Source organism: Mustela lutreola, chromosome 8 (genome assembly GCF_030435805.1).
Source record: "Mustela lutreola isolate mMusLut2 chromosome 8, mMusLut2.pri, whole genome shotgun sequence".
Lineage (NCBI taxonomy): Eukaryota > Metazoa > Chordata > Mammalia > Carnivora > Mustelidae > Mustela > Mustela lutreola.
This window is the reverse complement of record NC_081297.1, coordinates 61,394,544-61,415,004: the sequence shown is the minus strand read 5'-3', so window position 1 is coordinate 61,415,004 and position 20,461 is coordinate 61,394,544. Positions and strand designations below refer to the sequence as shown.

Below are 20,461 nucleotides of genomic sequence, written 5' to 3'. Positions count from 1 at the left end.
CACACATGCGCAGTGCGGGCCCAGAGCCGGGCGGCGGAGCAGGAAGAGAGCGCAGCTACGAGGGCGGTGGGGCCTGTTAATTGGCAATTAGGGGGGAGGCTGTTGGCTGGTGCGCGTCAGCAGAGGAGAGTGCGTTTGCCCACCCCCAGCTCCCGCCCCCACTCGAGCGGACGGAAAGATGGGAGGTGCCCAGCACTGCGGGTGGATGAGTGGGGGTGGGGGACGAGGTACTCAAAAGCCATCTTGTGCTTGCAGAAAAGGGGCAAATCTGCCTTCTCTCACCGGCCCAGAGTCCTTCACCCCCAGCCGCGGCCACTGTACCCGGGATACCCATTGGGCTGCTTCACCCGCCTCGCCTGGCCGCTCTGAGCTAGGATCTGCCTTGTCTGAGGCGGAGGTGGGAATTGGGGAGGCCCCAGGCTGGCTGGAGAGAGGCCCAGGCCTCGCTGGCGGGGCCTCTTGGGTGAGTGGAGGCAGTGAGGACTCAAGGCGCGGCTGGCTCCTAGGGTAGGGACGTCAGAATCAGGCGGCCCGGAGGGTCCTGGGCGTTCGGGATCTTCCTAATAATTGGTGCTAATGGCGTGTTGTATGGTCTTAACCCGACACATATGGTTTCATAACACAGTGGCTTAATTTCTTCCAAATGTACGTGGCCCTGAATGTGTTGCAGTTTGATATATGACCCCGCCCTGCTCCCTGGCCTGGGTCCGAGGCGGCCCCTATATGTGTGAGCTTCTGTTTGTAAAGGGCGATGCACACGCAAGCGCTTACACACCCAGGCAGACACACCCCAGAGCTGGGGGAGGATAGAGCATATTCCTGGAGAGGTCTGAGAGTCTGGGGGCCAGACTCACCTTCAATCCGAGCAAAGAGCTGCCCCCCACCTCCAGTCTTCTCTGGAGGCGCGACTAGGCTTCTCCGCCAAGCCCGAGTGGGGGAGGGGAACGCTCCTCGATTTCCTGTTTAAACCCTGACCCGTCGCCTGGGGGTCGGGGTTGGAGGGTTGGGAGGGAGAACCTGTTTTTATCAAATTCTCAAAAACGTAATTCGACTGCGTTCAAATCAAACCCCATTGGGTCCGAGTTGATGGTGAATCTTCTCTCCCCTCCCCCACAATCCCCTTCCCTTCCTCTCCTGCCCCCCCAAAATTCCCGTTTCATATCCGACATAAAGGCCTCTGAGGTATTCTCCCGGGGGAAGAAATGGCATTTTCTCTCCCTCTTCCACTCCCCCCCCCCCATAGGACTTGTGTGTCGGCAGAGGCGTCTGCCGAGGGGCTAATTTCGCGTTCCTTGTTTACGATCGAGAAAAGCGCTTGGCTCTCCCCAAATGGGCCCAGCCCGCCGCCTGCTCAGGCTGCCGCGCGCTCTCCCGCAGCTCCAGCGCGGCCCAGGGTCTGACGCCCCGGGTGGGTAGCCACGCGGCTGCCGCCAAGACCTCGAGTCTGTACGACCTGAGCAAGGCAAGGGGAGTGCAGTGGGCCAGTGGAGGGGCCCCCGGAGGCCTGAAAATGGGAGCCTTTCTCCTGGCGTTTTGTGGGAACCGCCGACCGGTGAGGTCTCTATTTCTCTTTCGCCTGTATTTTGTCTGCGCCCCCCCCCTTTGTCTGCCACCGCCCCCCTCCCCCGCCGCCAGCCCTGCAGATGGCCGCACTGACTTGGTTGGGGGTGGGGGGACAAGTCTCCTTTGTTCGTCCTCCCCCGGAAGAGTTTCCAGAGAAGGCCACTCAGGACAGTGGGTATTCACCTGGAATATTAGAGGGTGCCCCCTCCCTTCGGAGGGGTGGGCCTGGGGAAAGCTCCAGTATTTATCTCGGCCTCCAGGGATCTAAACAGATACGCAGCAGGCGAGATTTCAGGGTGCTCTCTTCATGAGTGACCGGATAACGGCACCATCCTGAGGTGTTCTTATATAATATTTTTATCAATTGATTTTCTGTCCCTTCCTGGCGAGGGTCCTGCAGGCCCCCACGTCCTTCACCCCTTAGATCCTCCTCATGAGACAGAGGGATGCAGAGAAAGTACAGCAGGAGTGACTGATCCTGGTTTTCCAGTTTTCTAGCCTGGCCAGGGGATACACCCAGCCCCAAACACCAGCCCTTTCCTTCCTTCCTTACTTTCGATTTTCACTCCCTTCTTCCTCTCCCACTCTGGTGCTCAATTAGAAGCACAAGAGGGGCCACCAGGGGCAACCCTCAGCCTCCTTGTAGGCCAGTGTCTCCGTAAACGTGGTCCTCAGTGCAGGATAGCCCTGGCGTGTGTATCTAATAATAGCCAGGGCAGCTGAGAATAGAATCTGGCCTTGGGACTCTGCAGCCCAGGGCTAAATCTGGGCAGATGCACCAAATGTGTCCGTGGGGTTCTGGCAACTCTCCCCGGAGCGCAGGGCCCCCAGGGTTCCCCTCTGAGTCCACTCTTTGAGCACCTCGGCCCTGCCCCTTACAGGCTTTGTCAGTCCTGCCACGGACTGTATTCCGCGCGCCAGTTCCTAGCTAAGGAGAAAATGGGCAGAGCAAGCCCTTTCTCTCCCTGGTCTGACAGTTGTGATCCCTACGAAGAATGCGCCCTTGTTTGGAGAAGGCGGCCTTGTTGGGTTGGCTGTTGTGTTCCAAAACCAGGCTTGGTAGCTTTATACACTTATTATATATGGGCTCAAATGTACAGACTCCGACCTATGCATGAATATATACAGACTCGGATTTCCTCGGTGGTTAAGTGTATATTACCATGCTTGTACTCGCTCAAACACCGTTTTATGTGCATGCAAAATTTTGTTAGATGGAATTGGGCTCAAGGAGGCACTCGGTGCACCAAGAAGGCCCTCTGTGCATGCTCTCCTGCAAACGTGTGCGTGCTGAAATCGGACTACGCGGGTTCCAGGAACCGACTGATGCCACAGTCTTTCTCAAGATCTTATTGCCTTTACTGTTCAGCCAGCTGGGCTGGGGAAATATTGAATCCCTTCTGCTTTCTCTCCACACCTCCCCCCTAGACTTCCCCAGCTCCGAGGCTGTTTACCAGGGGAACACTGTGGTGTTGAAAGTGAGTTTTGTGGGAGACTCTTTTTGTGGGTAAGGTGGACCTTTGGGCAGTTCTGAGCAGTTGGCGAGGCCTGGTGCTTGCCGCCTTGCTGGGACAGTGAAGGAGATCTGAGTGGTTAATAAGGTGGCTTCTGGGCCGTGGTCTGAGGCAGCTGTTTGAAGAGGCTGGTGGAGAAGGCGAGACAAAATGGGTAGGGGTGTGCAGTGAATATCTATCCCCGACTCCGGGCCCTGCTTACCACGAAGCCCAGCTTTGCCTGCGTCGTCCTCTGTGGGGCCGATTAGGGCCTCTCTAGGCTCGCCAACCACCCAGATCTGGTTACTGGTATGACTTTGTTTTAATTCTCTCTGCTACCCAAGAAGCTGGGGAGAAAGCTGACAGGCAGGACTGGAGAAGAGTCTGGGTCTAGCTGCCTGTGGGCCTAGAACCCTGAATGTGAGCCGGGGCTGGGAATTCCCAGCCTCCCTTCCTAGTCTTTCTCCCATCCGGGGCCACGGAAAGCCAGAGCAGGGGAGAGTGTACATATCCTTGAACCGCTCCTGAAAGAAAGCTACTGGGGTTTTCTTCAACTCCTTAGGCAATCAGGTTCCTCCCAAGACTTTCCTGTCCAGACACGCTGCGGGTGCCGGGACGTGCAGCTTTCTTCCAGCTTTTCCCTCGGGCACTGGGGGCATCCTTGGGCTTTTGGACCTGGGCCACGCCCGGGTGCTGGGGTGACATTACCCCCAAATTGTGCTCCTCACCCAGCCCACGGCCTCTGCCACGGCGGCTGCGGCCGCCCCTGTTTATTGTGTCTGTGAGTTGTTTACTTGTTTTGTCTGCTGCCACCCTGCGTCAGAAACCCGCCAAACCAGCAAACTCACCCAGGAGAACAAAGTGCGGCGCTCTCCTGTGCTCCCTCCCCTTTCCGGCACCCTGCTCCCGCCATTACCTCCTCCTTCACTCTCCTTTTCCCAGGGGAGGAAGCAGAAATTGTCCTAAAATAGGGCAGCTGTTTATGGGGTTGGGGGAATTATGGGGACACCATAAACCTCCGGGTGTCCGGGTGGTAGAGAGACTTAGAGCTGCCCTCCCCTTGCCTTGGTCTTTTCTTCCTTCCCCCCTGGCAACTGCTTGCTTAAGGGGGCCACAGTCATTGAGAAAGCTGAGTCCCCCTCACCCTACTCCTCCATTCCTTTCTGCAGGAGTTTTCCCTGAGACACAGGTTGTTGGGTTTTAAATCAGAGTAATGTTGGCAGATTCATAAAACTAGATAAAGCATGTCGTTCTCCCCTCGCCCTCCCTTCTCCTCAGCCCCCCAAAATAGCAGTGAATTTAAGCAAATCCTACAAAATTAAATTGCCCCTTCGCTAAAGATCCTATAAATCTCCAATCCCGCCAGGTGTAGAATCGAAGAGGCCGCTGTTCGCCTCTAATTTTGCTCCTGGCTATCAAATCTAAAAGAGTATCATCGAAGTAAGTAATATTCTTGTTTCTGAAATTAATTCCTCCCTCCCCGTCTCTCTCTCTTTTCGCCAGTGCAGATTAAATGGTTCTCTCAGATCCGCAAACAATAAAGGACGAAATTATTTATAGGGAAATGAAGATGGTGTTTCATTGTTGGCTTATTATTTCCAGAACATAATAACATTTTATTTTCAAGGGGGAGAACGTAGGCTAGGGGAAGAAATGGGGAAAGGAAAAAGTGTAAGGAGAGGCAGGGCACCCCCACCCCAAACTCCTACTGTATATGACTTAATATGACATTTACAATTCCCTCATGACAATTCTCTGTGACGTCATAAATGCCCTGCTCTTGAATTTTAAAATTCTCTTAAACCTCCAGAGTAGGGCCAAGCAGTGCTTAGTGTGGAGGGGTAAAAGAAAAGCCAGGAAGCTGGGGGTCCTTTGGCCCCATTTTGGGGGGCCAAAAATATTCTAAATATTTTAGATTTTCAGTTTTTTCCTCCTGGATCAACCAGGGCCACTTGCTTTTCCTCCCTGAAATGTCACTCGGCATCTGAGTTTCCCTCCCCATTTCCAGTGGGGATGAGATACTCTGTCCAAAGGCTCTCTTGCATGGCCTCTCCTCAGCTGATATTCAGCTGTTTGGGACAGAGGTGGGATGCTTAGGGGCCCGGTCTCCAAAAGCCAGAAATGATTTCTTCCAGAGATGAGCCCAAGGGATCTCAGGGCTGAGTGGGATGGTGGGACAGAAATGCTTGGGATCTATTTTACTTTTTAACCTTCAGTTAGTGAAGTGAATTGAGAAGCTAATCAAATGCCATTGTGGGAGTTTGTGTCTGCTGGTGGTAATAGCATCAACTGTAGAAAGGTCAGGCAGAAGTCTGGAAAGAGAGAGGGAGGAGAGAAGATATGAGGGGAGTGAGCAGAGCCTCACCATGCACCTTTCTTCTCTGTTTAATTGCAAATAAAGCAAAAACAGCTTGGGTAGCCTCTCAACCTCTTAGCTAAAGAGAGAATTTGCCAGCCCAGGCCTCAGAGGTGTTTGGGTATTTGGGGGCAGTTCTCAGGCGCTTGACATGCCCCATCTGGCCTCGTCCTCCTTCCCCCCCTCCCTGCTGAGCCCCAACCCCATTCAGCTGGCCAGCCTGGGCCCTATCCCCAGAATATAAGCACCCCCAAATGGGATCCATTTCCGGGTTGAATGTGTCAAATTTCACCTTTCTCCAAGTGTCTCCATGCCTGAACTTTGAAAGGAGGAGGAACATTCTGTTTTGGAATGCAATGTGTATGGGGAGGTATGTGCTCAGACAACTTCCCCCACCGTATCTATAAGAAACTGGAGGCTCCTTGGGTGAGCCATGCTTTGGTGTTCCCAGGCAGACCCAGTTCCCCGCATTCAGGTTCTCTGGCGGACTTGGAGACTCTCTTTGCAATCCTTTGACTCTGGATTCTGTGGAGATCAAAGGAACTCCTACACAAAACACTGGGCATTTGGAGTAGGATTTATTTTTTAATTTTTAAGTTAAAAAATTCTAATCAGAAGCCAGTTGGGCCAACTGAGCAGTCGCCCTAGAACAGCAAAACCTTAACCAAACAGTGGGATTGTAAGGTGAGCTGAACAATTATTGAAACTGCAAGAGGGATTTCAGCCTTTGCCCAGTGGCACAAAAGGGGCTGGTGGGGCCACCGCTCTCCCCCTGCTCTTGAAATCAAGAATTGGCAGGGGTGAGTGGGGCAGCTGCAGTGGCTGCCGGGCAGCCAAGCGCCCAGGCCGAGCGCTGAGTCCTGCGGCTCCCGTGTCCAGGTCCTTGAGCAGCCTCCGGAGGCGCCGAGCTGTGGTTGGTGGCGCCGGCAGCCAGAAATGGAGTGTGTATCTGTGTGCAAGGCTGGGTGGGTCACAGATGTCTGCACAGAGTTGGGGGAATCTAGGAAAAGAAAGAAGATTGGCAGAACACAAACTAGCTAGGACTCCTAGAAAATATTGTCCCCCAATAAATATTCCAGATCTCAGCCCTCTCACTTCAGATACCCTTCCCCAAGCAATTAATATATTTCCTAGAGCAAAGTGGAAAGCAAAGGCAAGAGGAGGCCTGCCCAGAAACCCCTTCCCAGCCAGAGTCCAGTCACACCCACCCTCTCCCCAAATGAGAGCTGCACAGGCTCCCAGCCCCTGGCCTGGAGCAGGTTAAGGCTGGGGCAAGCGCGCTTGACTCATTCTGAGAAACCTTCAAGTGCCCAGCCTCCTAAGCACCCCTTAGCCTTGGGGACTCCTGGCCAGGGACTGCCCCCCATGCAGGCCCATGGCGTCTGCAGTTAAGTTCCTCTCCTATAATTAGCGCTCATGAGAAGCATGTGTTTTGGACTGGGGACATAGGGGGACTGGAGCAGCAAGAAACAACTTTCCCCCTTTATTCCTTTTCTGTGTTTTTTTGAATTCTCTTTTCGAATCCCCTAATTACAGCTCCGAAAGCGAAAATCTGCTCTTGCCGCCAAACCCCCTCGGAATGCCTGATTCCGGAGGCCCAAGGGGCAGAGCAACTCGGAGACCTGCGGGCCTGATGGGGGTGTTCTCTGACTGCTCTAGGCTTGTTTTATAGAAACAAAGAACAAGTCCCCCCCTTCCCAGTACTTGTGCATATTTACAGAGCTCAACTGCAGTTTTAATAAAACATCTGTTCTTGCTTCTGCTGATGAGTTTCCATAATTGTTTTCAGACAAATTTAACAGGAAAATATAAATATATTTAGAAAAACCCAAGTCCCATCTATCCCCCCATTGACATTCGTTGTTTCACCCAAAAAATAAAATTAACATAAAATGAGAAGAGAAAAATATAATCCAGTGGAGGGAAGATCGAGCTCATCTGACCTGCTCTCCCCCCTTGGAGCGAATCCATGAATTTCAGCTGCATAATTAAAGATCTGACTGAAAGAAGGTGGCTTCTTTTTTCAGGAATAGAAGGTGATGGGGGAGAGTATGTTGGAAATTAATTTTGCCAAAAATCTTTAAGCAGTGGGGGAATTTATTTGTATTTCTGCTTCCCCTTTTCTCCCCCTTCCAGCATTTCTGCCTTTTTCCCCCAGCAGCTGGTTTCTGTTCATTATAAATCGGCGAGACCTTTTAGTCTCTGCCCTCTGTTTAGGGACGTAATAAAACACTTAACTTTCCGGGGCTGAGACTTACATTCTGCTCCTCAGGTCGCCCACCCCCGCGCCCACTACTTTCAGGCCCCAAAGGAGACTATCCCCAACTTTGGGGCCCCTTTCCCCTCCAGACTTTGTTTAGGAGGGGCTAAAACCCAGGCATCCTTGCTGGGGGGCTGCAGCACATGCTTCCCCAGAAACCCCTTCTTTCTCCCAAGGTCCTTCCTTCCCCCACCTCCCATAAAAGAGATTTAAAAATACATAGAAAATCAACACTCATTGAAAGTGAAACCTCATTAAGACATCCTATCTTCCATCATTCAATTTGTTGTACATTGCAACAATTTAATATCTTGAAGGAAATATCACTGACATGATTTATCCCTCTAGCAATCTCTCTGAAATGGGGGGGGGTGGAGGGAATTTACTCTCTCTTCCGGCCTGTTCTATGTGTTACACTGCTACCCTTAGGGCAGAAATGAGGCTGGGAACTCTGAGAGCGGCTGCTTGTGTCCAGGGGTGCGCTGACTTGTTTCTTAGCTCAGCCCCCTGGGTCTCCCCCCAACCCCCAGTTCTTTCCCGATCTACCTCTTGCCCTCCAGGGGGCCTGGAGCCCCAGCCAGCTGTTGAAAACCTCTGTCCAGGCATGCCATGAATTGGAGGACAGCTGGATTCTAGAGCAAAAAGCAAGTCACGCTGGTGTCTGTGTTTAGGTACCTGCCATGTTACCCCAAACCAGACAGCTCATCCCCAGATTTCTTTCTTAATTTGGAACCCTCCTCTACCCTTTCACTTTTATCTCCTTGAGCAGAAGAAAGTATGGTCCAAGAGGGGGAACCTTTATAGTGATAGGGGTCTTTCTCCCACCCTTTTAAATACCAACAAATTTCCCTCCTTTCTGAAGGAGTGGGGCTGTATTTTTAAAAACCAACACAAATTGCCCGGCAGGAAGACTCTTCAATCCCCCAAAGAAGCTCATGTATTAGCTAACATGTTGTCTCCACCAGCTCCTACACACTGTCTGCTTTTGGGTTCGAAACTTTATTTTTCCCCCCTAGCGACACTCCAGGGAAACCTTAACGTTACAGAAGATGAATAAACGAGTTTTTTCCCAGCGTAGTCCCGTTTATGGCTTTATTGCTACCCATTGATTACTCCGCTTTGTTACACAGAAGGAAAAGATCATAAAATCCGGCGACATCCGGGTTCTTGTTATAGCTAGCCCCCCCCAAAATTGGTGAAGAAAAAATATGAGCTTCCACTGCTCCCTTCGCTAGCCCCACTGCCCCCTCTTTGTCAGCTCAAAGCATTTTCAGCCTATATCACGATATCAAATTAAGTTTGGATTAATCAGGAGAAAAACCCCATCTGCACACCTTCCGCTGTTTCACTTCACCCACTGCAGCTCCCTCAGAAGCCTGGAACTCAGCTGCCTTTTCCTAATCTTCTCTTCCTTTTTCTCAGCCTCAAGGTGGAGAGAAAATAGGGGTAGGGGTTGCTGGGAGGCCCCGCTCAGCCAGGTGTGGCTTGTCCTTGAGTGAGAGCTCCCCAGAAGACCTTTGCTGGAATATCCCAAGCCTCAGAGCTCAGGTCCAGGGATGCCTCCTTTGGCAGGGCAGGGCTTCTGACTTGTGCAGGGGCTTGAGCCTGCTAGACGCTAACTGTCCTTCAGAGCTCCACCAGCCTTCTCTTTTTGCCTGGAACCTATGTGAATTACCCCACTGGCCCTCGCTGGCTCCAAATCATAAATTCTCACCAACATAAACAGGAGTTGATGTGTCTAGAAAGACTCTCAGAGTTCTTTCTTCTTCCTTTCTTTCTTCTTTTTTCTCTCTCTCTCCCACCTTTTACTTCCTTCTTTCTTTTTTCTGTTGTATTTTTATATTTTCCCTTTTAGGGAAAAATGCTGCAGGATTTCCCCCCCAAAAGGGTGTTCTGAGAGGCAGAAGGGGGCTGAGAGGAAGAGGAAGCCCATGCATGGCCCCGTTCACTTCAGCTCTGCCACCGTGTCCTGAAGTCTCATACTTACCCCTTTAGACCTCCTTGCTCCCTATATCCCCCTTCCACCTAAGACTCTCAGCCACACTTTCCTTCCTCTGAGCACTATGTTTTATGCAGTTTCTTCCTACTTTTGATTTTTTTTAATTATCAGGGAAAAAAATATTGGTTTAGTGATGAGGACTCAGTCCATGGAGGGTCAAACTAGGATTTCCTGTAGGCTTTCTGGGGATTCCCCCCTGAGCTGGGCAGTGGGGGTGGGGAAGCTCATCCCATAAAGAAATCAGGAAGTAATTTTAGAAGGGGGGAGATATAAAAGATGAAATCAGATTGAAAATAGAGGGATTTCTCCAGACCTGTCTCTGCACAGCACAACAAAGTTAGCTGGGGCTGAGAGATTTCCTAGCAGGGCAGCTCTTCTTCCCTGGGCCTCAAGGCCCTGCTAATGCCAATTCACCCTTCTTCACCTCCAAATCAGTTCCCTAACATATATATTTTTAAAAGAAATCCAAGTCTTACTTTCAAAGCACACACTTAGTCTCAACTAGGGAATCAACAGAAGCAGAAGCGATTTTTTTCCCCCTTCTTGACATCTGGCTTGCGATTGGCTGGAAGAGGGTCAGCTGACTTTGTCATTTTGTCTGTCCTGGATTGGAGCCGTCCCTATAACCATCTAGTTCCGAGTACAAACTGGAGACAGAAATAAATATTAAAGAAATCATAGCCCGACCAGGTAAAGGCAAAGGGATGAATTCCTACTTCACTAACCCTTCCTTATCCTGCCACCTCGCCGGGGGCCAGGACGTCCTCCCCAACGTCGCCCTCAATTCCACCGCCTATGATCCAGTGAGGCATTTCTCGACCTATGGAGCAGCCGTTGCCCAGAACCGGATCTACTCGACTCCCTTTTATTCGCCACAGGAGAATGTCGTGTTCAGTTCCAGCCGGGGGCCGTATGACTATGGATCTAATTCCTTTTACCAGGAGAAAGACATGCTCTCAAACTGCAGACAAAACACCTTAGGACATAACACACAGACCTCAATCGCTCAGGATTTTAGTTCTGAGCAGGGCAGGACTGCGCCCCAGGACCAGAAAGCCAGTATCCAGATTTACCCCTGGATGCAGCGAATGAATTCGCACAGTGGTGAGTTTTACAGCTCCGAGATATAAATTAAATAAACTGAACTGGCTTTATGACCGGCTTCCCTAGAAGAACGGGCGGAGAGAGTTTTTTATGGCCCCATAAAAACAATCACGCTCGTCTCCTCGCCGACGCCGAGACAGGGCCCCCTCTTCTGCCCCCTCTGCTCGCCTCCCGCTTGCTCGCAGGGGCCTGGCCCCCTCGGCCCCTGACGGGTTGGAGGGCTCCAAGGCAAGCTGAGGGGGCAGGAACAGGGCAGGGTATGAGGGGAGGGGGTAGGAGGTGGGGGAGCCCCCCAAAGTCGAGTCAGGCTGAGGAAAAGGGAGGGGGGAGAGTAGCGGGCAGAGAAGTGGGGAGAAGTTTTCAAGGAGCTAGGGTGCTTGGGGGAGGTGGGGGAGCCCAGTTGTTGAGAAATAGGGCCCTCATCCCCAGTGTTTGGGATTTTTCAAAAACCAGTTTTTACACTTACAGCTTTCTGCTTGGTTCTTGCCCCCCCCCCCCTCCACACACCATTCTTTGGGACACTCACCTACCAGCACATGGTGGGGGACTGAATGAAGTTGGGATCCTGGCTGTACCCCCAGTGGGGGTGGGGCAGGGCAAAAGGGAGAAGGCTGGAGTCCGAGGGGGCCCGTGAGCTGCTGGCCAAGTTGGGAGGGTCAGGACTTTGCTAGGCTAAATCATCTGTGGAGGATGCCTCGCTGATTGTTTTTAGTGTGTTTTGTGCCCGGATCTCTAGGGGTCGGCTATGGAGCGGACCGGAGGCGCGGTCGCCAGATCTACTCGCGGTACCAGACCCTGGAACTGGAGAAGGAATTCCACTTCAACCGCTACCTAACGCGGCGCCGGCGCATCGAGATCGCCAACGCGCTCTGCCTGACCGAGCGACAGATCAAAATCTGGTTCCAGAACCGCCGGATGAAGTGGAAAAAAGAATCTAATCTCACGTCCACGCTCTCAGGGGGCGGCGGAGGGGCCGCGGCCGACAGCCTGGCCGGAAAAGAGGAAAAGCGGGAAGAGACAGAAGAGGAGAAGCAGAAAGAGTGACCAGGACTGTCCCTGCCACCCCTCTCTCTCTTTCTCCCTTGCTACTCCCCCAATTCCCTCCTAATCACACACTCTATATTTATCACTGGCACAATTGATATGTTTTGACTCCCTAAAACTAAATTAGGGAGTCAAATATGGACCTGAAAGTCAACTCTGGACCCCCTCCCTCACCGCACAAACTCTCTTTCACCACGCGCCTCCTCCTCCTTGCTCCCTCGCTAGTTCGTTCTCGGCTCGTCTGCAGGCCCTTTCCCTTGCCCAGGCCTTGGGGGCTCCGTCCCTGAACCTCGCTTCAGACTCCACAGATTTCCCTCCAAATGAGGACTTGGCCTCCCACCCCCTCGGCGCCTCCACCCCCCGCCCCTGCGCAGAGAGCCGGCTCCCGGGCCGGGGCCTCCGCTCCGGGGCCTCAGGGCCCGGCCTGGCAGCCGCGGAGGGCGGGAGGCCCAAGGAGGGCGCGTTGTGGCCCCACAGCAACCCCCAGGGCCTCCCCGCAGCCCCACACCCGGCCCCTCTGCCCCAGCAAATGCCCAGCCCAGGCAAATTGTATTTAAAAAATCCTGGGGGTCATTATGGCATATTACAAACTGTGACCGTTTCTGTGTGAATATTTTTAGCTGTATTTGTGGTCTCTGTATTTATATTTATGTTTAGCACCGTCCGTGTTCCACTCCCATCTTAAAAGGGGAAAAAAAAAAGAGGGAAAATTACAAAAAGAGAGAAAAAAAAGTGAATGACGTTTGTTTAGCCAGTAGGAGAAAAAAATATAAATTTAAAAATCCCCCCCTTGTGTTACCCTCCTGTATAAATCCGACCTCTGGATCCGTTCTCGAATATTTAATAAAACTGATATTATTTTTAAAAGTTTATATCGGGATTTCTGTTAATTCGCTCGTGCGCCGGCCTGGGATAAAAGTTGGAGCCGGCTCCGAGCGCTCTTGCGTCTTCCCGCCGCCTGCAAGACCCCTGCGCTCGCCTTTCCCGGGAGCCGGGCGCAGAGCCGGGGCCTCCCTGTCCTCCTAGTGAACGCGCTAAGGGGCCTGGGAGGGCTCTCTGGGCTTCCCAGCGGAGCAACACACTCACCCCGCAAAAAAAGGCCGCATAGGATCTCGTTGGGGGTGTGGGAGGGGAAGCCTGAGGTCGCTCAAATTGGTCTCCAAACCCACAGAGGCCTTTCTTCTTGCCTGTGGTAGCCTGGGGTCCTCGGCTTCTGAACCCCGAGCCCCCAAGGGCCAGAAAAGAAGCCTTGGCCAGGCACCAGGGTCTCCCCCGTCCACTACCCGGAGTAAGGAGGGGGGCGCCGCGGGAGCAGCCCCCAGCCAGCGCCAGGCCCAGGCCGAATGTTGCGAAACGTGGCGGAGGCGGAGAGCCGAAGGGAAAGAGAAGACCGCGGGATTTGAGCCTTTCCGCAGGGACTGAGCGATTCAAGGACATCTCGAAAAAGAAAGCCTGGAAACTGAGCCTGCTCTGGGACTCCTGACGGGGCTGGGACAAAATTCCTTCTTCCTCACAGCCCCAGTCGCAGTCTGGTTCCTTACTCCTTGGCCTCTAAAACTCGGCGGGTGAGGAGCGCAGCCAGACCCTAACCCTGCCCCTGCTCAAGCCTTCTCTCCTGAAGCCCAGCCAGAGAAACCTGAGTGGACCTAGGGAGTGAGGTAGTGAGGGGGTCTCCCGGAGGGAAAAAAATCCGCCAGAGTTTTCCAGACCTTCCAGATCCCCGCCAGCGCCCCCTCCAGTGCCTCCGCCGGCGGGGGGGGGGGGCACAGGAGGGGGGTTTCTCCTGGCAGGGGCGGGGATTTCCTGGGGAGAGGCAGGCAGGGAAGAATAAGACCTGGGGCTAGGGGAGGGGGTTCGGAAAGGGGCCGAATGGCTGCGGAGACCCTGGCCACAGGCTGTGAAGGTTGCCCAGGCGTCTGCCCTGCCCACCTCCTCCATCCCCCACCCCCAGCCAATCTTTTCCACGCCTCCAGATAGCTGAGGAATTGCTCTCCTATGGACCTTCTGTATCTAGGTCCCTGAAAACCTGTTCCAGAGGCCTTTTCCAAAAAGGGCACAAATTAGGCCTTTTCCTCTGTCTTGCTCATATAATATTTGTGGAGGCTTCAATCTTGCTTCTCCATGCCCTCAATTAACATCTATTTTATATCCCAAATATCTGCCATCAGGGTCATACACAGGGATGCAGAGCAGTCCTCCAAGCCCATTGTGTCTGGTTCTACACACACACACACACACACACACACACACACACACAGAAAATTGCCTAGTTGCCACTCTGGGGTCCCAGTATGGTGAGGTTTACTCAACTCCCCCAGGATCCTCACCTCCAGGCTCATCCCAGAGTTCCCAGTACTTTCAGCTTCCTGACCCTCCCCCCTATCTAGTTCTGTCCACCCAGGACCCCCTTCCTCATAGCATCCTGTCCACCTCTCCAGGGTCTGGGTTCACTTCCCCATGCTAACAGTCACCTCCTCAGCAGTAGCAGGGCCTCGATGCTTGGTGTAGAGAACCTGAGGTAAATCCTTTGGGATCTCCAACTTGGCCAGGGGCCTCCCTACCCAAATCTCCTTTCCTCAGCCATTTTTGAAGATTGAAAGGTTCTGGGGGTGGAGAGACAGGGCTATCCGTTAGTTTTTGTATCCTAAGCAAGACCTCATCTTTCCTTAAAATTAAATACAGTTTAAAAGGCCGTTTCAAGGGTTTGTTGCAGCCGCAACCAGCGACTCTACAGGGTAGAAAATCCAGCGGTCTGAAGGCGACAAGCTAGGCTGCAATTCCTCAAAGTAGGCACCAGGTGTCGCTGTGGGCTCGTTGTCCCGGCTACCCCCCAATTCCAAGAACCATTTTTTTTCTCCCCCCCTCTCTCTCTTTCTCTCTCACTCCCTCTTCCCCTTGGTTGGGCTTTGCCAACATATCAAGATGCGTTTCGCCGGCTTCCATCACTAACCTCCCGGAGGTCATCAAGCCAAATTTATGAGTGGCCGCTCCAGTCACGTGACTCTATTTAAGGCTCCCTTATTTGGGAAGAGCGCATAGGATAAAGAAAGAGATATCTCCACCTATAAATTGTGCACTTTGGAGAACAAAAAACCCCTCAACTTCAAAGAGTCACAAATCACCCTTAATCAAAAAGGGTGCAGAAATTTTTTTTGGGCCCTCCCCGCCATGAGCTCCTACGTAGCCAATTCATTCTATAAGCAGAGCCCCAATATCCCTGCCTATAACATGCAAACTTGTGGGAACTATGGATCGGCCTCAGAGGTGCAGGCATCCAGGTACTGCTACGGTGGATTGGACTTAAGCATCACTTTCCCACCGCCTGCGCCTTCCAACTCTCTCCACGGGGTAGACATGGCTGCCAACCCCCGGGCTCACCCCGACCGCCCCGCCTGCAGCGCCGCGGCCGCTCCGGGACACGCTCTGGGCAGAGATGAAGCGGCTCCTCTGAACCCCGGGATGTACAGTCAGAAGGCGGCTCGCCCAGCGCTGGAGGAGCGAGCTAAGAGCAGTGGGGAGATCAAAGAGGAGCAGGCGCAGACAGGGCAGCCCGCCGGACTGAGCCAGCCACCGGCCCCGCCACAGATTTACCCGTGGATGACCAAACTGCACATGAGCCACGGTAAACTTTAGGACTTCATTTTGCGCGCTCGGGTCCGCCTGGGTTTTATAGGCCATGCGGGGCAAATAAAGAAAAAAAACCTGCGGCCATAAATTTTACGATCCAGGCATCAATGGCTCGTAAAACTGTCCACTAAAAGGCTTAGAGGCTGTGTGCGCCCAAATTTACGACGACATAATTGGATCATAGGAACAAAACGTGTATAAAAGGCAATATTCAATTTTTGGGGGAGAGGGAGGGAGTTAAAAAAATAGAGGGATCTGAAGGGTGAGGAGCGCGGGGCTCCAGAGCGGGGATCCCCCCGCGGCTCCCTCCCTCCCTCCCCTGTGGAGCCGGCTCAGCCGGCGCTGGCCGCTCCGGAGGATTCCAGCGACTCGGGAGGGGCGGGAGGGGGGTCCCCGGTGCTCGGATCTCTAGGGTGCTTATTGTTCGGTCCGAGCCTGGGTCTCCCTCTCCCCCCAACCCCCTCAGTCCCTCCGGCTGCTGAGTGAAAGCTGCGGCGGAAAGTTTTCTGCCTGGGCAGAGGCGCCTCTCCGGGGCTAGACTGGGCTTGGCTGGGCTGGGCCGGGCCCGCCTGCGGCCCGCTGGGCCTGCCCTGCCCTGCTCGCCTCCTCTCCCTCCGGCGGCGGGTGGGGGCCTGGGCCGCGGTCGGGGCGCTGGGGCGCTGCACGCTATTCACCCCTTCCTGGCTTGGGGGGGGGGCGCTTATATTTCCAGAGACGGACGGCAAGCGGTCCCGAACCAGTTACACGCGCTACCAGACTCTGGAACTGGAAAAAGAATTCCACTTTAACCGCTACCTCACTCGCCGCAGGCGCATAGAGATCGCCAACAACTTGTGTCTCAACGAGAGACAGATCAAGATCTGGTTCCAGAACCGCAGGATGAAGTGGAAGAAGGATTCCAAAATGAAAAGCAAAGAGGCTCTTTAGAGGCAGCGGGGAGGCCCGCAGATAGCACCCCGAGCCCGCTTTGGTCCCCGCGCCTTTCCTTTTCGGTTTTCCTCTCTATATTTTGGGAGCAAGGACGGGGGCGGCAGCACCAGCTCCGGGGCCTCACAGACAAAAGCTCTTTTCCTTGGCATTCCGCATCCCCACCGACCCCAGTTTCCCGAGGGGCTATCCGCGCTGCCCAGACTCCCTCCAGTTCTGCTCAGCACCGGGGAAGGGTGGCGGGCAGGGCAAGCTCCGCGGGGGATCCCCAAAGGGCTGCGGGAGCCGAGCTGGTGCTGAACGAACCCGGGCCTGGGCCTCCTCTTGGGCTTTCAGTCCCAACGCGGCCCTCCGGTTTAAGGTGGGCCCAGCAAGTGTTCCAGGACCCGCGGCCCGACCCTCCGGCCTCCCCTGTCCTTTGTTCCCGTATTAGGCTGGCCAGGCGGCTGAGGGCTGGCGAGAGTGGTTGTGCTTGCCGGAGTCTGGCCCCAGACTCGGGGTGCTTCGTTGTAGCGACTAAGCTCCATGTTTGGCTTTTAAATGATTTGCATATGAAAGGGGGAGATGACTGGAGGTCTGCCTAGGGCCCCCTCAGTGGCCCTACGCTCTCCAAACCTTCTCACCCATCCCTGAGCCCGGTAACCTCTCCAGCCTGCGCCCCCGCCCCCACCCGCATGCCCTCTCAGGTCCCTCTGCCTCAGACCACTAGCTAGCTCAACTATGGGGGTTCCCTGCCACTGGACCCCAGCAAGCAGTCCTAGGTTTCTTGGCTGCCCACGAGTCCCTGCCACAACTCTCTGTGCCCTCCTGCCCCATCGCTGTTGTCCAACTATTTATTGACTCCAGGTCTTTCCTGAAACTATATTTTGTCATATCAAATAAAGACAAAGAGAGAACAGGACTAAAGATGCAGCAATGCCTCTCTGTTTGGGGCATGTATTGGGTAAAAGTATCTAAATGGGCTATAGAGTACAGCGGAGGCCCACAGCTTCTCTGCCTCTTTTGAAAAAAGAATTTTTAGGAGCTCCGAGAGGGATTGAGAAGAGGGTGGTGAAACTGAGCTCCTTCCCAGATCCCTGGTTCCCAGAAGGGCCTTTGGGGAAAGGGGAGGGCACTTAGGTGGTGTGTACTGGCGTTTTCCATGCTGTGGCTTGTCCAAGGCTTTCAGGCCTCTGTACCCCACTCCCACTTTGGCTGGGTGAATCTGAGGCCTTTAGACAAGCAAGCAGACCACTGCCTCCCAGAGCTAATCTGCAGGGCCCGGAGGCTCCATGGTGCTCAGACTCTTGGGTCCTTTTGGGCCTCTGAAGATCTCTCCCAGGCCTAGGTGACCCATTTGGTCCCAAGAAGGATTCTCAGAAAGAGTTGGTACTGCTTGGCGAAGGGGTCTGAGGCGAGTTAAAGGAACTGTGTGTTAGCTTTTTAAGGTACCGGGGGAGATGGGAGCCTACAGTGAACCTGCCTGGCTGGCAACGTTCAAACCAGTTTCTCCCACTTCTAGGGCCTAAGGCTATGCAGGACAATTAGCTGGAAAAGGAGCTGTGTAGACTGGTGCCTCAGTCCCGTCTGTTTGCCATCATTTGTCTCAGTCTCTGGGATTTTGTGTGGAGGGGGAGTGGACTAAAGGGAAGGGGAAAAGGCAGATAATTCAGGTGGTGCCGAGGCCGGCTGTGGCCCATACTCTGCTCTGCTCCGGGCCTCTGGAATGGGATGGGGGAGGAAGTACTTTATAGGAGAAACAAATGTGGGAAGGGTCCATAAAACTTTACTGCATTTCCTCTCCTGCCTCCCACAATGGGGGTGATTTCCTGGAGCCAAGCCTAGGCCCCCCACACTGGGGGAGGGTGCGGTTCAGGAGCTGGGCTAGAAGGCTGCTCTTACAGCCAAGAGGGAAAGGGAGCAGAGAGACTCTGGGGAGGGGCAAGGGGAATATTTATGATTATTAATGCTGATGCTCCTTGAATTTATTATAAGGACTGACTTCTCTGCATCCCACTGCCTAAGCTATCCATCTGTCATTTTTTTTTTTTTTTAAACCCAGGAATCTTTCCTCACCCCGTGCCTAACACGTAGGAGGTCTCAACAAATGTTTATTGATCTGTGCCCATTGCTGTGCCCTTCCTTTTGCACTCAGGCCAAGTTAGGGCACCCGTTCGGTCTCTCCCTGACTAGCACACAAGAGTCTGCCCAGCCTAGCACCACCTCGGCTCTGCTCTCAATCTCTCTCTCTCTCTCTCTCTCAAATAAAATGTGTAATTTTCTTCAGGGAGTTATTTTAATTTTTTCTCCATGCTGAGTAAAACTATTGGGTGAGCGGTGAAGCGTGGAGAAGCACTGACGTCTCCAATGGGTAACGGTTAACTAAAAAAGAGGCCACGGCGCCCGCCATCACACCCTCCAGCATCTCGGGCTGCAGAGGCCCTGAGCTCCCTCCCCAGGGGATGCACCGCCCCAGGGGTAGAACCAAGGGCTGGGCCAGATCCAGGGCCCAAGTTGTCAGACCCGCCCTGCAGGGCCCACCAGCCCCTCTTGGCCCAGAATGCCTCCTTCCTGCAGTGTTAAGGCCTCTTTCCCTGGAGGAGCTGGAGGGTTGACTCAAGTTTGCCAGACTTGGGTGGAGGCAGCCAAGCCGGCCTGCCCCCGCCCCTTCTGTCAGGGTGCAGGCCTGCCCCAGGCCCCGGCCTCTGCTTCTGTGGCGTCAGCTGCCACAACTTTAGCAGAGGGCTCCGACGTACTCCCCTACCCTGGGACTAGGTACGGCCCAGACCCTCGCTTTCTCCCTGAGCGGAGTCTTCTGCTTTGAAGCCTGGGGTGGTTCTCCCACCAGCCAGCCTCCTGGAATAATCTGCAAGCATCAGGATTTAGCCTTGCCCTGGGAAAGTTAGTGGAGGGGCTTCCAAGTCCCAAGCAGAGACCATGGAGCCTGACTCCCCACTTTGCCCAGAAGCCCACCCCCTCTGGCAGCCAGGAAAAAAAAGGGGGGGAAAGAAGCCGTGACTTACCTTCCCGGGGGAGTGGGAAGAGGGGGACATGACCCACTCTGAGCAATTAGAGGAGAGAGGAGGGAAAAAAAAAAAAAAGGAGGAAAAAAAATATCAACACAACCTCGAAGGCAGGCGACAGGTCCTTATGGAAATAAGTAAGTAAGTAAATAAATAAATAAGGATCCACCCTCTCCCCCCTCCCCACCCTGCAAGGGGGGTGTGGGGGTGGGGCAAAGGAGGAGCCCAAGGGCTTTTTAGTGTAACTGAGCATTAGAGAAATACGCAAGGCTTCTATGTGAATTTAGGAGTTTGAAACTTTTGGAGGTTATTTATGTGAATGGCCCGAAGGCAAGCCCGTGAGTGGCTCTTGGGGGACCACGTGATGTCATTAAACCAAGTTTTATGGTGTAGGGAGAGCTGACAAACCCACAATATATTTACATCATATATAATCTTAACTGTCCAGCCACGCAGCTGCTGGTGAGGTTTAATGCTAGGACAGAGGGCCTGGCAGTTAGAGGGGATTACGGCGCTGGGGATGATGGTGAGAGGTTACATCTTCGCAAATGAATCCCAGGCGAACGCTGTAAGTTAATTTTCTCTCTCTCTGACCCTTTCTCCCGTTTTCCTAATCCCCCCTCCCCATGATAGAAGGCAGTTCCCACTCATTAAGGGGAGGGGACGAAGGCCTCCCCAGGCATTCCCAGGCTAGGGTGGAAGAGTAGAAGCCGCTGGGAGGTAGGAGGATGGGGGAGCTTGTCTCCTCTGACCAGTCTCCCCTCCCTGCCCTTTATTTACTCCAGCTGCGAGTCAACTGTGGTAAAGAGAGGCCTGGGTTCTTTAGAGCTCTGCCAGTTCTTCCTGACCCTCTCTCCCTCCTCAGTTGGGAAGAAAGACTGCGGCAGACACATGGGTATTTGGTGTTTGTAGGAGTGTGCCAACTCTAGGCGCAAGCGCAAAGGGCCTCTGGGCTCCCCCCCAGACCAGGGAGGGTGCCAGTTCAGCCCTTGGGCCAGTGGCTCACAGTCCAGGCAGGTCAGGCAGCTGGAGAGGGAGGCCAGGAAGGCAGGCTTTGGGACTTCTGAGTCTCCAGGGTGCGACCTG

At 53.7% G+C, this 20,461-nt stretch overlaps 3 protein-coding genes and 1 long non-coding RNA gene across 13 annotated transcripts in view; 3 read left to right on the top strand and 1 right to left on the bottom strand.

The window, feature by feature from the left end:
• HOXC6 (homeobox C6) overlaps positions 1 to 12,689 on the top strand; it is a 35,770-nt gene extending 23,081 nt beyond the window's left edge. For 2 of the 7 annotated variants that reach the window (XM_059185129.1, XM_059185128.1), the window contains exons 2-3: positions 10,430 to 10,775; positions 11,512 to 12,689. In XM_059185129.1, the coding sequence (XP_059041112.1) occupies positions 10,622 to 10,775; positions 11,512 to 11,819 (462 nt within the window). In that variant the 5' untranslated portion in view covers positions 10,430 to 10,621 and the 3' untranslated portion in view covers positions 11,820 to 12,689. Of the gene's footprint in view, positions 1 to 1,286; positions 1,553 to 8,079; positions 10,776 to 11,511 lie in introns of those variants that run through there. The other 5 variants (XM_059185131.1, XM_059185130.1, XM_059185127.1 and 2 more) reach the window with 4 other exon arrangements.
• The window catches only part of HOXC4 (homeobox C4), a 60,572-nt gene that overhangs the window by 23,076 nt on the left and 17,035 nt on the right, over positions 1 to 20,461 (top strand). The window lies entirely within an intron of this gene.
• On the bottom strand, positions 5,976 to 19,560 carry LOC131838679 (uncharacterized). Of its 2 annotated transcripts, none has more exons than XR_009356675.1 (2): positions 19,376 to 19,560; positions 5,976 to 6,412 (listed from the first exon to the last, which is right to left on the bottom strand). It is a non-coding gene; the product is annotated as an uncharacterized LOC131838679 (long non-coding RNA). The 2 variants fall into 2 exon arrangements; XR_009356674.1 differs by lacking the exon at positions 19,376 to 19,560 and adding an exon at positions 12,906 to 13,090.
• On the top strand, positions 14,814 to 18,592 carry HOXC5 (homeobox C5). Its single transcript, XM_059185133.1, has 2 exons — positions 14,814 to 15,441; positions 16,159 to 18,592. Exons 1-2 carry the CDS (start codon positions 14,988 to 14,990, stop codon positions 16,371 to 16,373), a joined length of 669 nt encoding a protein of 222 aa, XP_059041116.1. The 5' UTR covers positions 14,814 to 14,987; the 3' UTR covers positions 16,374 to 18,592.

Excerpts from the sequence above, each read along its gene's own strand:
- HOXC5 (XM_059185133.1), top strand. The coding sequence starts at position 14,988 with ATGAGCTCCTACGTAGCCAATTCATTCTATAAGCAGAGCCCCAATATC. Across the intron at positions 15,442-16,158 it reads CAAACTGCACATGAGCCACG|AGACGGACGGCAAGCGGTCC; the intron begins GTAAACTTTAGG and ends TTATATTTCCAG.